At 41.1% G+C, this 14,814-nt stretch overlaps 1 protein-coding gene across 1 annotated transcript in view; it reads right to left on the bottom strand.

The window, feature by feature from the left end:
- Positions 1-2,076: 2,076 nt before the first annotated feature.
- LOC101854056 (CD2 antigen cytoplasmic tail-binding protein 2) overlaps positions 2,077-14,814 on the bottom strand; it is a 21,153-nt gene continuing 8,415 nt past the window's right edge. The window contains exons 2-7 of the mRNA XM_005110936.3: positions 11,691-11,812; positions 11,279-11,374; positions 9,466-9,633; positions 8,026-8,223; positions 6,687-6,852; positions 2,077-4,806 (exon numbers count right to left, since the gene is read on the bottom strand). Coding sequence (XP_005110993.1) covers positions 4,529-4,806; positions 6,687-6,852; positions 8,026-8,223; positions 9,466-9,633; positions 11,279-11,374; positions 11,691-11,812 — 1,028 coding nt within the window. The 3' untranslated portion in view covers positions 2,077-4,528. The remainder of the gene's footprint in view (positions 4,807-6,686; positions 6,853-8,025; positions 8,224-9,465; positions 9,634-11,278; positions 11,375-11,690; positions 11,813-14,814) is intronic.

The raw sequence follows: 14,814 nt of genomic DNA, 5'->3' as shown, positions 1-14,814 counted from the left end.
TTTTTCCCCCCCCCCCCCCATGCCGTTGAATGTGCCCATCAACCCAACAGGTGTGTTATATCCAGTAGGCCTATAGATTCTAGCACAGACACACACAAAACAGCACAGAGAATGAGTTGTGCAAGCCTTGATATTGATAAGTCTCAGGTTTAGTTTATTTAATGGGCCGGGTGAAGGCCATTTCACACCATGAACAGCAAACAACAGTGGAAAAAAAAGAAGAAAAAACCCCCACCCCAAACCCCCCCCCAAAAAAAACAAAACATACGAGCTACACTAGATCTATGTGGTTATAGAACGAAATGTCAAGAGCCGAACACTTTTTCCCCAGATACCTACTGGTATCTAGTACTCATAATTATAGCCTAATTCTAAGAAGGCCATTTAATTTTAAAAAACAACAATAAAGAAAGACTCTACGGCAATTGTAATCAGTAGTTGGCCTACATGAGGAAACAAGTACCAAACACTCATGAGCCATTACCCAACCACACGCAAAGCCACCTGGCGTCTTGGTGATTTTATCGGCCTGCGAGAGGTCACAGGGGAGTCCTTTTGCTTCATGCCCCCACCGGGTTGGGGTTGAGAATAACGGGTCGTGAGCTATTCTCACACAGTTATTGGTGGCCTCCAGTTTCTAGCTCGGTGCAAACTTCTGTCAATGATCGACCGTTACCGTCTGATGATGCACGTCTGACGTTTCCGTGCTGTCTGGGTGACAGCTGAATGCCAGATGACCCCTGTTGCTAACGACTGGCGCTTTATCTGGTCTGGTTTGTTTTAGTAAGGTTTTACGGCGCTCACAACTGCATAAGGTCATATGAGCGCCAAGGGGGGTGGATGTCAACAGAGAAGTCAAAAGAGGGAATCAGGCTTACTCTGCTCACCTCTCTAGCCTCAACAGCACAAAGTCTGCTTCGACTATCATTATCAAGGCACCCCGAAAATAGCAGTTCACAAGAGTGACAAACATACAAAAGAAGTAGAGTAAAAATGACGATAGTAAGGATGAGGAAAGAAAAAGCAACAGTTCCCTCTATGTGGTTCCGGCACAGTATGAGCATGATATTGAAAACCATTTACAATTCTGCTGTGCATTAGAACATGTTAATACCCCCCCCCCTCCCTTTTGGGAATGGCCCAAAGACAACTTCAGTCAGTGGCACTGTCCTTGGTCTGGTGCTGTTGCGTGTGTCTAGTTGGCTCACGACTCGCAGTCACAGCCGTGATAGCACTAGGAGAGATGTGTTCGTGTTCTCCTACTTCTAAAGGTGAGGCTGGGGAGGTCGGAGATGCAGGGGGAAGGGAGAGGGAGAGGGAGAGGGAGAGGGAAAGGGAGAGAGAGAGAGAGAGAGAGAGAGAGAGAGAGAGAGAGAGAGAGAGAGAGAGAGAGAGAGAGAGAGAGAGAGAGAGTTTTAGTAGAGGTTTTACGGCACTCGCAACTGCGTAAGGTCACATGAGCGCCAGAAGATTAGAGGTGTTACAAGAGAGTAACAAACATAAAAAAGAAGAAGGGGAGATAAGGACGATAGATGTTTGATAGGAAAGAAGGAACAAACCACACCAGAGCACCCGCCAACCACCCACAGAGAAAGAGAGAGAGAGAGAGAGAGAGAGAGAGAGTAAGACAGAGAGAGAGAGAGAGAGAGAGAGAGAGAGAGAGAGAGAGAGAGAGAGAGAGAGAGAGAGAGAGAGAGGGAGAGAGAGAGAGAGGGAGAGAGTAAGACAGAGGAGACGACAATAACATTACACCACAAACGACAGTCCAGCTGTTTCAATGCGCTACAATACATATACATGTAGGCCCTTGGGTCAAAATGCTTCATGACTGTATTGTAGTTGAGGAGAAAGACATCAAACTTGAAACTAAAAAGTTGTGAGTTCAAACCCCTGCTCCAATCAGCAATCATGACTAAAACATGCACCTTGACTTAAAAAACAACAAGAACCGTAACTACATAATTATGGCACAAAAGCTTTCTTTAGAAGACAAATGTGACCAGCTTATGCTACCCCCACAAGTATTTCTTTTAACCAGTAAGAAGAGTAGAAAGAAAATGACTTAAACCAGAAGCATACGCTTATCAAATGTTTATTCACAATGCTTGCTCAAAGCAAAAATGTGTAGAAAACACATTGCCGGTCATGCTAAGACGTCATCCAACATTTCTCCTTGTACATCATGTACACATATAGTAGTAAAATAAACTCCATGAGTTACCCCTAAGGGGCAAGTGGCACCGTAACTATTTAACAGACTTACAATACCGTCGGTGACTTTAGCCGCCATGCCAAAGTATGCCCTCATTGAATAAAGTCGCCAACTTGACCAGGCACACTAAACATATCTCTAAACAACAAACGAACCCACTGCACCGAAGTAAACACAAAAGGAAATTGCTCATGTGATATCTGAATGGTTGATGAAACTCTTTGAATTTCTAAACACGAATATTCTACCATGGCTTCAGCGTTCCAAACTGGTGCGGTACTTGAGGGTTTTTATCCTACATGAGCCTTCGGTACTTTAAGGATTAAAGACCTTGCCCCAGTACATTGGCACTACATGGCTGGTGTTCATCTCTACTGTGAATGTGCATGAACACTGATTTTGACAAAGCATTTGAAAGAATCTTGGCCTCCATCGTAAATTTGGTAGCTCCAGCATCTCTATTAGAATGGTAATACAACAGGTCCTAAATTGGTAAATACCGGAATAATTGATAAAAATGGGCAGCTCTGAAAGAATTAAAACAAACTTTCAACATAATCATAGCTGATAACCTTTAAAAAATATCCCAAAAACCAAGACTATACCAACAGGGCAGATCAAGATGGTGAGCATTGGGCAAGTAACCCAACTCTTAAGTCTTCAAACATATTTTCCTGTATTCAATAAAATTCAGGATCAATAACATAACTGTGGTGAGCCACATGGTTACAATACTAGATTTATTTGGGCGTCATTCTCATTAGAATTCACAAATTGGGTATTGAAAGTGCATAACTTTTCTTAAGCAAGGCAAGTCTGTGAGGAGCAACACAAGAAAACAGAGAATACATATTTTCTGACATGAAAATGGACTCACATTCATACTGAGAACTCCAAAATCGTATTAAATACTTTTCTTACATACTTGTTCGCAGCTATGGATATTATACTGACCTTGTATTCCACGGGTCCTAAAATAAAACACTCTGCCAAGCAGGAAACCTTTTTCACTAAATTTAAAATTTTGACAGTCTGTAGCAAACCTACAACAAAAACAATATCTATGATTGATCCAGCAAATCTGTGACACACGGAATGGCAGTGTAGATTTTAAACGGCCCTTCCAAACACTATAACATTATTGCAGAGGCAAGCATCTGAAGATAATATTCATCTGTGATAAGACAGAGCAAGAGAGCCTTGAGTTGAACATTTGGAAAACAACCTGGTTCAAAACAGTTAGTGTGGGGGTCCAGACCTAGGTAAAACGAAACACAGTCCAGCACGATACCAACGGATCTTTAGGGGTGATTCCCAACTAAGATATAGCTATGGATAGAGGAAAGTAGTTCATCTGAAACTAACTTTACATTGCAAAACACTGTCTGTGAATACTTTATGAGCAGGCAAAAGTACTATTGGCATAATGACAATTTTTAAACCCTTCTTCTTAAAAGACACACTTATTTTTTTTCAATTTCACTAGAATTTCCCCAGTGCATCATTTTAAGCAGAGCACTCTTAGCGCCACTGTAACGAGCAACATCTTCTCTGAAGCAATCTAGACAGCAACACTTCACTTCAAGCACAAATTGACCGCTCAGCGTACAACACCATTCCATGTCACTTTTCAAAACGCCGTATGGCAGAGTCCTACACTAACTAAGCAGTCAAAATGACATTCTTATTTCTTCACAGCAGGTCAACAGTTCACAAAATGACATTCTTATTTCTTCACAGCAGGTCAACAGTTTACAAAATGACATTGTTATTTCTTCACAGCAGGTCAACAGCTTACAAAATGACATTCTTATTTCTTCATAGCATGTCAACATCTTACAAAATGACATTCTTATTTCTTCACAGCAGGTGAACAGTTTACAAAATGACATTGTTATTTCTTCACAGCAGGTCAACAGCTTACAAAATGACATTCTTATTTCTTCATAGCAAGTCAACATCTTACAAAATGACATTCTTATTTCTCCATAGCAAGTCAACAGCTTACAAAATGACATTCTTATTTTTTCATAGCATGTTCTTATTTCTCTGTAGCATGTCAACAGTTTATTTCAACTTTTTGTACTAAGACTTCAAAGGTACTCAAAGGAACTGAATGATGTGAATGACAATCAGACCATAAGGATTTCCTTGGACCAACAAAGGCTAAAACCTTGAGCATAGTAACTTATTCGCCTACACAAACATAAAATGGGTCAGTTTGTATTCATGCATGTGGCTCCTCATAGACGATTGACCGCAGAATTGACATAATGAAATCCATACAAAAACATTTAACAGCAGAACAACATCATGTTATTCGTACAGCTCAAAGTCGATTCTGGCAGAGTTGTAGAACTGGCTCCCCGAAAGATGCTTGCGACAGAACACACCGTTACCGAAGGTACCATCATCCGCCCATCCGATCATCTGTGCTGTCGTGAAGGGACCTTTGAGCTCCGCGTCCTCCGTGTTCTCTTCCTTGTACTCCCAAAGCACACCACTTGTGCCTTCCAAAACTGATGTTGCTGTGGCTGATGACGACTGGGAAGAAGATGACGAAGACGCAGATTTTGGCGCCACCAATTTGGGTTCTGTGAATGAAGCAGAGCACAGAAATGTTACAATAAAATATCCAGAACTTTAGCATCAGGAGAAAGTGTATCTGTGCAAAGGGGAGGGGGGGGGAGTGTGTATTTAAAACGAACACACAAAGAAGTCATTTCGAAATTGCAGATCTTTGCTCAGACATTACAGTGTTTAGACCTGCACGTGAGCCTAAACCAGATTGTCTGAAAATGAAAATTTTTCGTGCACCACCCCCCCCACACACACAAGAGCTTTTGTGGGTGTCATAAAAGGAAGGACTTCCGTGTAACGAGTGACCACCCCAACAAACACAATAAAGAAGAGACCTAACCCTAACCCAAACCCTACCCCAAAAAAGAACCTGCAACGGCCCTCATGTTAAAAGGCATAAGTCAAAAATAAATGAAAAAAACCCACACACACTCCAAAACAAAGAAGGAGCATAATATGGCTTACATTGCTGTCTATAGGCCTAATAAGGTTTGATACAATTATAACACAATAAAATTGGAATAATTATGAATCCTCCGTATAGTAATCTAAATAAATCTAGATCTAGATCTAGATTCTAGTAGAACAAGTGAATAGGAATGGGCCTTGAAAAAGAAATCTGCCGATTATGAACAGAGGGACTCAGCTGAGTCTAGAAATCTAGATCTCTAGATCTAGACTTCTACATCTAGTCCTCAGGCATAATTTACACACCTGATGAAATGCTTTTTACCAAAATTAATATTACAGCACAACCTATAATAGGGTTTGACACAATAGAACTAGAATATGAATCCTCCATTGAGGTCTGTATACTATAATGATCGATATAAATCTAGATCTAGTAGAAAAAGTGAGTCGGACTTGAATGAATCCTCATGATCTGAACAATCAGTCAACAGACGAAATTCAAAATGGCCGCTCTGAGCACGAAACTGAAAGTAGATAATTTAAGTCGTCGTCCTTTTTCGTATTCGTATTTTTACTCAGGTTCCGACAATTATGTCGGAAACGCCGACGTCGGCATGAAAACGAAAGTGCCGACAAAGCCGACAGGAGAAAAAGGGGGCGCTGGCAATCGGCCAGGCCTCGCACTTCGCACATTGACTAATACAGGTGGGCCTAGCGATAGCATTGGCTGGCTCGCGGGTTGTGTCATGATTGTCGGATTTCAGACGATTGTCAGCAAAATGCAGGTCTAGGTTTTAGAAAAAATAAAAAGAAAAGAAAAAAGACAGAGAGGATACTCTATAGAAAATAAATTATGAACACAAAGCTAATCACAAACTCAAGACTACAGACCCTCATCCCAAAGATTTATGTTACTTTCTGGAAACCACTATGACAATTCCAGAAAAAGTATATTTTTTAGTTTTAGTTTTAGTAGAGGGTTTTACGGCGCTCGCAACTGCATAAGGTCATAAGAGCGCCGGAAGATTAGAGGTGTTACAAGAGAGTAACAAACATAAAAAAGAAGAAGGGGAGATAAGGACGATAGACGTTTGACAGGAAAGAAGAAGCAAACCACACCAGAGCACCCGCCAACCACCCACAGTATATTTTCAGACAGTGTCAACAAAAAGGGAATGCTATGAGGGGGCAACACGCTGGGTAAGGTGGATAGACATACAAGGGGATACAAAATGCTGGTGTGGAGAAGCAAGCCACACTGGAATACATCTGTCAGCAGTGCAGGACACACAGAGCCCTGAGACATGAAACGTGCCCCACCTCCCTGAGACATGAAACGTGCCCCACCTCATTGACACTGCAGGAGAAGTTGTACACGCAGACAGAAGAACCGAGCAGGACGGTCCAGTACATGGCAGATATGGGACTTAATGTGAGATGCAATCGAGAATCTAAGTTGAAAGAGGCAAGGGGATGCACTTACTCTTGAAGTTATCAAACTTCTCTCCATCCTCCGCAGAAGACGTTTTCGGCTCTGAGTCTCCATCAGGGCCTTTGATCTTCTCAGCCTCCTTGGAATCAAAGTCGTCAGCAAACATGTCTAGGGCATCATCATCCTTCATGCCTTCTGCTATGGTTAGTTTTGAAGCCTGGAGTGAAAAGAGAGGAAAAAAAACCCAGATAGAAAGCTTGCTAACTTACTCCTTTCTTATTCAGTCAAGTCAAACTTGAGAAAAAGAAGTATAATATTTTTCTCCTTTTTAAACTGTTCCAAGATGAACAAGACTAGCGAGTAGAATAAAACTCAAGTTCCATTTCTTCTTCAACAGTTTCAATACGAACAGGGTTAAAGTTATTTCTAAAAAAATTCACACTTTCTTTCTCTTTCACTTGTTTCAAAGAGACCAACTCGCTCCCTTCTAAGATCCTGCTCTGAAAAACAAAGCTCTTCTTTCCCAAACCTCCATTCATGAGGAGAAGCCTGATACCACAAAAAATTTAACAACATATTCTTAAAAATTGTCTACAAAAGTAACCAGATACGATAAATATATCAAAATAAACTGCACAAGACGGATTATAGAATAAAGAGTTAATTCAAATAACAATCAGTGTTTCCGATCCCCCCTCCATCGTCTCGTTGGTCAAAGATAGTCCACACATCAGTTCTAGTTTTTTCTTCCCTTTTCAGTATTTTTCATCAACGCCGTCTGACTTAACAGCTTTATCTAGATCTTTACCAATGTCCGGTTCCAGGCATTACCCTGTGATTCTTTTAATTCTCCCCTTCATTGTTAAGATAACCATAGATATCTATCAATAATATCTAGATTGAAGCTTCACTTGGGTAAAATGTTAAAGTAAGAAATCAGCGACAAAAAGAGTCAGATTCAAGCGACCATAACTTTTGTTCTAGCTACATGACAGCGAATAAAAAAATATCTGCAGAAACCAGATAACCTCATCAAACTGAAAGTCAACTGACAAAAGTTACTTGTGAGATTTCCTGTATGCTTAATTTCACCACCGCTGTTGCATGCCCAAAACTAAGAGGCAACAATGGTTGATCTAGGCAGAAGGGACAGTTCATGCGGCAGTCAATTTGGTAGATCTAGGTGGAAAATGGGGAAGGAAAAAACTTCATCTTCACTTTCTCCTTTCAACAAATCAAAGTTATGAAAATTGTTAACAACCTTCCCATCTTTCTCTTTAAATGTGAATGAAACAATATATATATATATATATATATATATATATATATGTGTGTGTGTGTGTGTGCAACTATATATATATATCTATGCCATAATAAAGAAAAAGCCTACCTTCTCTTTCTCCTTCAACTGTTTCAATGTGAATGAGATTCTCTCGTACGGCGTCTCGTAAATCTCCACCATGCCCCGGTGGACCAGCTGGTCCGATAGCTCTGTCAGCCGCAGCATCTGCTTCTGCTCCGACACCGCTTGGTCCACAGCTGACTGGTCAGCCTCGGACAGTTTGCCGGACGCCTTCAGTTTTTTGTTCTGCAAAGCAGGTCAGGAAAACATACACGTCAAAATATGAAGAGAAAAAGAAAAAACGGTTCCATTTTTCTTCATTCTGAAGTATAACACGCGTAGGTCGAACACAGAAGGCTTGAAATGAATGCATCCGTTGAACTGTGCCTGCGGTCCCGCTTGAAAAAAGTCTTTATCTATTTAAGATATCCCTCAAACTACAGAGGTAGGTCCCAATGAATTCGAGCTATCAGTGTTATACTGCATTTCTCTTACATATCAGGATAGCACACATTCATTAGTTACAAAACATGCTTTTTATAGTTTTAGTAAGTGTTTTACGGCACTTGCACCACAATAAGGTCAAATAAGTGCCGAAGATTAGAGGTGTAACAAGAGGGTAACAAACACAAAAAAGACGGTAGGGAGATAAAAACGATAGACGTTTGATAGGAAAGGAGGAGCAAACCACACCAGAGCACCCGCCAAACATTCTTTATTAAGAGAAGATGGGGTGGACTGGTGAATCTCACAGTAAATCAGCTGGACACAACTGGTTGCCTCTAGATAACTTACATACAATATTGTATTGTCAACAACTTTAAGAAGTAATTAATCAAAGCAGGGACCGCGACAGGTGGTGGTCTATTGAGGCAAGGAATCAGGCACAAACTGATCTCTCTCTCTCTCTCTTCTGGCGCTGTGGCTTCATAAACGGTCAGCGATGCCGACAGCGCGCAGGAACTCAACACTCGCCCGGGGGTCCTTGAAAAGTGCTGAAAGTGGGTTACTGAAATGTCCCAGCAGACGGGTTCTAGCACGATAGCTGGCGGGACATCTCAGGAACACATGGTCCATAGTTTCGTCCTCCTCCTTGCAGGCTCGACAGGACGGATCTGGGTTGTCTACTGGCGCAATTTTGTGGAGATATGATCTCAGCTTGGGCAATTTTCCACCAGTTCTCATTTGGGAGAGAAGCCGGCGGTCCTGTCATCTGAGTGAGGCCTCAACCTGGTATGACGGCGGCTGGGCAAACGGGCACAAACTGATGGACAAGGCCATGGGGACATGTGAACTAACTCAGTCAGTATGACAGATAATCACTGTATAATGTTAGTTTCCGGGAAGTTGAGTGTATGCTTCAGAATTCTATCAGGTCTGCTGGGGTAATAATACATATATTGATAGCAAATCACACAGAGCTTGCCGTTGAGCGGGAATTTGCACTATACAAACACTATCTCAATTATTATTACTATCATTTCTTACCTTCCATCTCTGGCTGGCTGAAGGAATCTTGGCCCTGTTCTTGCCCAGTCTGCGTATGGCTTTTCCAATATTCTCTCCTTCCTGCACAATAGTCAAGACTTCTTCGTAGACTTGTATCAAATTTGTTTTCTTTGTGTCCTCATCACTGTCAGAGTCATCAGAGTCGTACTGATGACAAAAATCAACGCACAGAGGTTACAAAAATACACAATCTCAGGATAAATAAACGACATACCTGATAAAATTCCATTCCTTTTCTTAAGAAAATCCTGAAATATTAACTAGATACTCAGCAGCCAGATGCCAGTTTTCTTTCATCGTCGAAATAGACATCGATGATAGCTGCGCTCGAAGAGATTACAAAATACTTTTTCAAAGGATCACATGCGAAAAGTTTCTTGAAATGTCTGAAGTCATCCAAACATTTATTGAGTTTCAGTAGATGACAAGTAGTTTAGAGTGGTTGCTTGGAAAGCAGCGTGGCTGAGCGCTCTTCCCATGACTATCGCTATCACCAACTGTTTCCTCTTATCTGTGCCCGACCCACAGGTGCACATCAGTACAGCGAGTCGGCCTTTCTGCTATTATCCAGCTAAAACAGTCATGTTTTGTCCCCTTGTACAGGGTGCCCACTACGGCTGGATTGGGCCGATCGCCCGACTCGATCGCCTGAAACTGAAAACAAACACGTTTGTTTTTGAGGCGATCGAGTCGAGCGATTGGTATTACGCTAGTACCGCACTACGACAATCTTGTCTCGGACAGGACTGTACTGTCCCACTGTCGATATTTTGTAAGTCAAAACAGAAACCGCACTAGGACAGGACTGATCCGGCGTATAAGGCAGCTTTTTTGTTGCTGCCCACGGCGGGGTTAAAAATGAATTAAAAAAATTTCCTTAACACTGTCCAAATTTTAAAAATAAGATTTTTGTGATCAGCGACCCAAAATTAGCAAAAATAACGAAGGGAACGCAATTTAATGCCCGATTACGAAGTTAAATTGTATATATTTGTGTGTGTTTGTGTGTATGTTTCACCGGGTCACCTTGATACACAACTTCACCATCGACGATCAATTAAAAAATAAAATAATTTGCTAGAATTTACATAGTATCGCACCAAATCAGGTTCCTCTCGAGTCATTTTGCTTATTTTGAAACGCTGGTTCGGAATATGAAATCAGCTTTGAGATGCAATAATTATTTAAAAAATTTGTGCCCCAGGTTTCATCCTGCGCGGCGGCAAATTTTAAAGTGATTATACGTCACAACGTGCAAGCCCCAAGATCTCGACAGCAGGTGCCACCAAGTCTGGGACAGTTCTATCCCAAAACAGTAGACGGCTCTGTTTCTCTATAATCAAAGACGATAATACTTCGGGACTGGGATAGTCATGTTCCACCGATTTTGTAGCAATTCACAACTGCTCGGGACTCAAATCGACAAGAATGTCCTGTTGTAATAGGTGCGGTACATTACACTCTAATTCAAAGGTTTCAAACTCCAGGCGGGTTTGTCCCAGGACAAACTGTTGTAGTGTGGTACTAGCCTAGTACCCTCCTATCCTCAACATGAATGGCCTCTTCTCAGGGTAGGCAGACAGTCCACAGACACCCCAGTCCACAAAGCCAGGTACTAGCCTTACTGGTAAAAGTGACCCCTCAAAGGAGGTAATAGCAATCACTTATAAATAAATAACAAGGAAATAAGATGGATGCGTTCCTTTCTGCCTTTGCAAAGGTTCTCGTAAATGCACACTCCTGGTACACACACACGTTTGGGAACCCTTCTGAGCACCTTGCGTTTCCGTACCTGGAACGGGCGTTTTGTGCCGCCTTCTTCATCCTCCGGCTTGTTGTGTTTCACCTTCACCCAGTCAATGTTATCAATCCAATTGTCATGGAATTCCTGCCAAGAACACAAAAAAGAACACTGACACACATTTATCAGGGCAATGGTAATAATGACTTTTCTAAAAAAAAAGATTTTGTTCAACAGCACCAAAGAAATGAATGCCACCAAAGCAGAACAGTTTGTAAATTTGTAAAACTTGAACAACAGATAAAAATCGTAGGTATTCATGCCAATTTTTCGGTAAAAGTCAAGATGACGGTAGAACAAAAGACCACCAAGACATATCAAGCAACATATTGTATTTCAATTCTAAATTCACGCTTGAGAAGCACTCTTGAAAACAAAATTAAGTAGACAAACAGGAACATACCTTTGTCTTATCAAAAATGTAAGTGCCATCAGAATCAAAATGTCCCTCTTCCATCTCCTCACGCATGTTGAAAGGAGTGATTTGAATCTCATCGTCAAAGTCTATCGTCGCCTCCTCTTGCCCTGGAACAAAAAAACCCCAAAAAAAACTGAGATTGGACATTCATCATCATCAGTGCCTTTCACCCCTGGCAGGGTATAGGCCACATACAAGCTTTTTGCTTGTATGTGTTTCTGTAACAGGTTCTTTTTACGAGAGAGGTCGTTACCCTCGTGACTCAACCCCCGACTTGGAGGGAGGATGACTCTGTTTCGGGAGTCACTACCTGGTTTCGCCATTTAGTTGCCACCTACGACACGCTAGCACCACGTCAGTCCTATTCTTCTCAATGTCGGAACTGCACGGCAGGAGATTGGACATTAAAATTTGAAAATTTAAGAAAGAGCAAAAACAAATCAATTTAAGTCTAATACTAATATTCTCTCTCTATAAAGCACTACAGTGGGGACCATTTACAACGGGTCTGACATGATCTCTCTGTCACTTTATAGTCGAACTTAATTACAGACAGTGATCAAGTTATATTATCTTTATTCTGAAAGTTTGTCACTTTGGTCGCTTCCAAATTTGAACAAAAATAACGGTGGCTCAGAATCATTTACAGGGTGCATAGTTAGGAGTCTGAAGTCACTGTAGTTTAATTTTTAGTAGTTCATCAGTTTCATTTAGATCTAATTTTAGGAAAGTCTGTCTTCTAAGCTGCCATTGTAAACGAGTGTGGGTTCCGTTCACATGCAGTGCACACTGATTCCACAAAGACTTGACGATCGATTCTTTTGAGTCCGTTCATCGAAGGGATACTCAGCTAGTATCTTATACTTATGGTAAATGAATGGGATAGTTTTTATTACATTGATTACCCACTGCCAATTTGTGTACTACCAGTTATTTTTCCTTTCTTTTCCAGTGATATATTTTGGTTCCTCACATTTATCTTTCTTTTTCTAGTTTCTTAGTCTCATGAAGGTTGACTAGACATCATTTGAGATGCACAGACAGCATAATTTAATACAGTCTAGCACAGATGACTCAAACACATTCTTCTTCTTCTTCTTCTTCTATCCCGTGGTTGGGGCAACCGTTGGGGCACCACTGCATTGGAAAACCAGCTCTCGCCATCTATTTTTGTCCTCTGCTCTCCTCAGATTGTCACCCATCGTCTTTCCTGTCCACTCTGTAATGTTGTCCTCCCATCTCCTCTGCCTTCCTCTTTTTCTCTTTCCTTGTACGGTTCCTTGCAGGATTGTTTTGGCAAGTCCTGTGGAACTTGTGACATGCCCATACCAATTTTAGTTTTCGTCTCTTCACTGTGGTCAGTAGATCTTCATATTGTCCCACTGCGTTGGTGATTCTCTTTCGTACTTCAGCATTTGAAACGTGGTCTTTGTATGAGATGTTAAGGATTCTGCGGTAACATCTCATCTCTGTGGTCTGAATCTTTTTCTCTAATTCTGCTGTTAGTGTCCACGACTCGCAGGCGTATAAAAATATTGAGATGACCAGTGAGCGCATTAGTCTGATTTTTGAGCTGTGCGTGATGTTTCTGTCCCTCCAAATAGGCTTCAGTTTTGACAGCGCAGCTGTTGTTTGCGCGATTCTGGAGAGAATTTCTGGTCTTGAGCCATCATCTGAGACGATAGATCCGAGGTATTTGAAGCTGTTGACGGTCTCAAGTTTCTCGCCCCTGACTTCGATGTCCGCATTGATGCCATTGGTGTTATTGGTCATTAGCTTGGTTTATCTCTTCAACATCTTCCTAGAACCAATCACGACTGACACTCTGGAAGACCACAACTGAACAATCAGTATTGGAGGCAGGAAATTACTAACTTGCGTTTTGCCGATGACATCGATGGATTAGCAGGATAAGAACAGGAGCTCGCCACACTAGTGGAGCGGCTGGACAAACACATTGGAGATTGACAAATGCGTAATTCGGGTACAGAGCAAAAAGTGAAAAATTAAGAGATGTACTGAAGAAAAGCATGCAGACGTCGGGATATTTTAGTAATAGTGTAAAGACAACATTTTTTTTGTCCAAACAAAACCTATAGCATCAAAACTTTGGTCAATGTAAGTCTGCAGCAAAGAGAATTGAAACGCCAATTTATACAGACTGAATCAAATGGCTTCAGATTTTTTATATTTTTTCTGAAAAATTAACACAATATTCACTGGAACTAAAACTTTATCTAATGCATGACTTAACTTAAACGGACAGCTAAAATCATTATTTGAATAAGTTGGAAGTACAAAAGTTGTTGCTGTCTCAGTGGAAAAATACAATCTTACTTGAAACACAGTCAGACTTGAAAATGACCTTGATTTTTCTCGGTCAGGAAACTCGATCAAAATCAATTACATACTTAGAAAATTTTTTTTTTAGCCTAGAATTGGTTTCCATTTCTACATTATATAGATGTCTAGTTAAAGATTTTTTATGATAGTATACAAATAGGCTGTGAGTGTGGTGAAAGTTGGGAATCACCGTAAGACTAGATTTGGGCGTTTGCACCCTTCGACCCATAAATGATTAAAGCAAACACATTTTTTTTTATTTGCCATAAAAAAAGAGCAAATTTTAAATAACATTTTCTTTTTGGGTGACCTACTTCAAAATGAATGACTATCTCAAATGATCTCCGGGGCCCTTACCATAAAATCCGCAAAGTGATAGTACACAGTAGTGTGGTATACCGTATTGTCAGAATTATTGTGATTGTGGGAGTAGCGGAAGGACAAATATTTCTACTTCATTACTTCTATGTCACATTACTCAGACAGTGAATATGTCACTTGCCACAGGCACTGTACCAAATACTTTCAAACAAGCTATCGTCATCATCATTGCCTTTCTCACCCTGGATCAGGATATAGGCCACGAACAAACACTCTCCACCTTTCCCTATCCTGGGCTAGTCGCTTGATGTCACTCCATTTCTTCCCACTTTTCTGTACATCCATTTCCTGACTCTTCTCCAGGTTCCACGAGGTCTTCCCCTTGATCTTTTACCCTGTGGGTTCCAATCTAACACTTTTCTTGTTATGCAGCTGCTTGACTTCC

Source organism: Aplysia californica, unplaced genomic scaffold (genome assembly GCF_000002075.1).
Source record: "Aplysia californica isolate F4 #8 unplaced genomic scaffold, AplCal3.0 scaffold00969, whole genome shotgun sequence".
NCBI classification, from domain to species: Eukaryota; Metazoa; Mollusca; class Gastropoda; order Aplysiida; family Aplysiidae; genus Aplysia; species Aplysia californica.
Note: the sequence above shows the minus strand (reverse complement) of the source record. Positions and strands in the feature narration are given on the sequence as shown.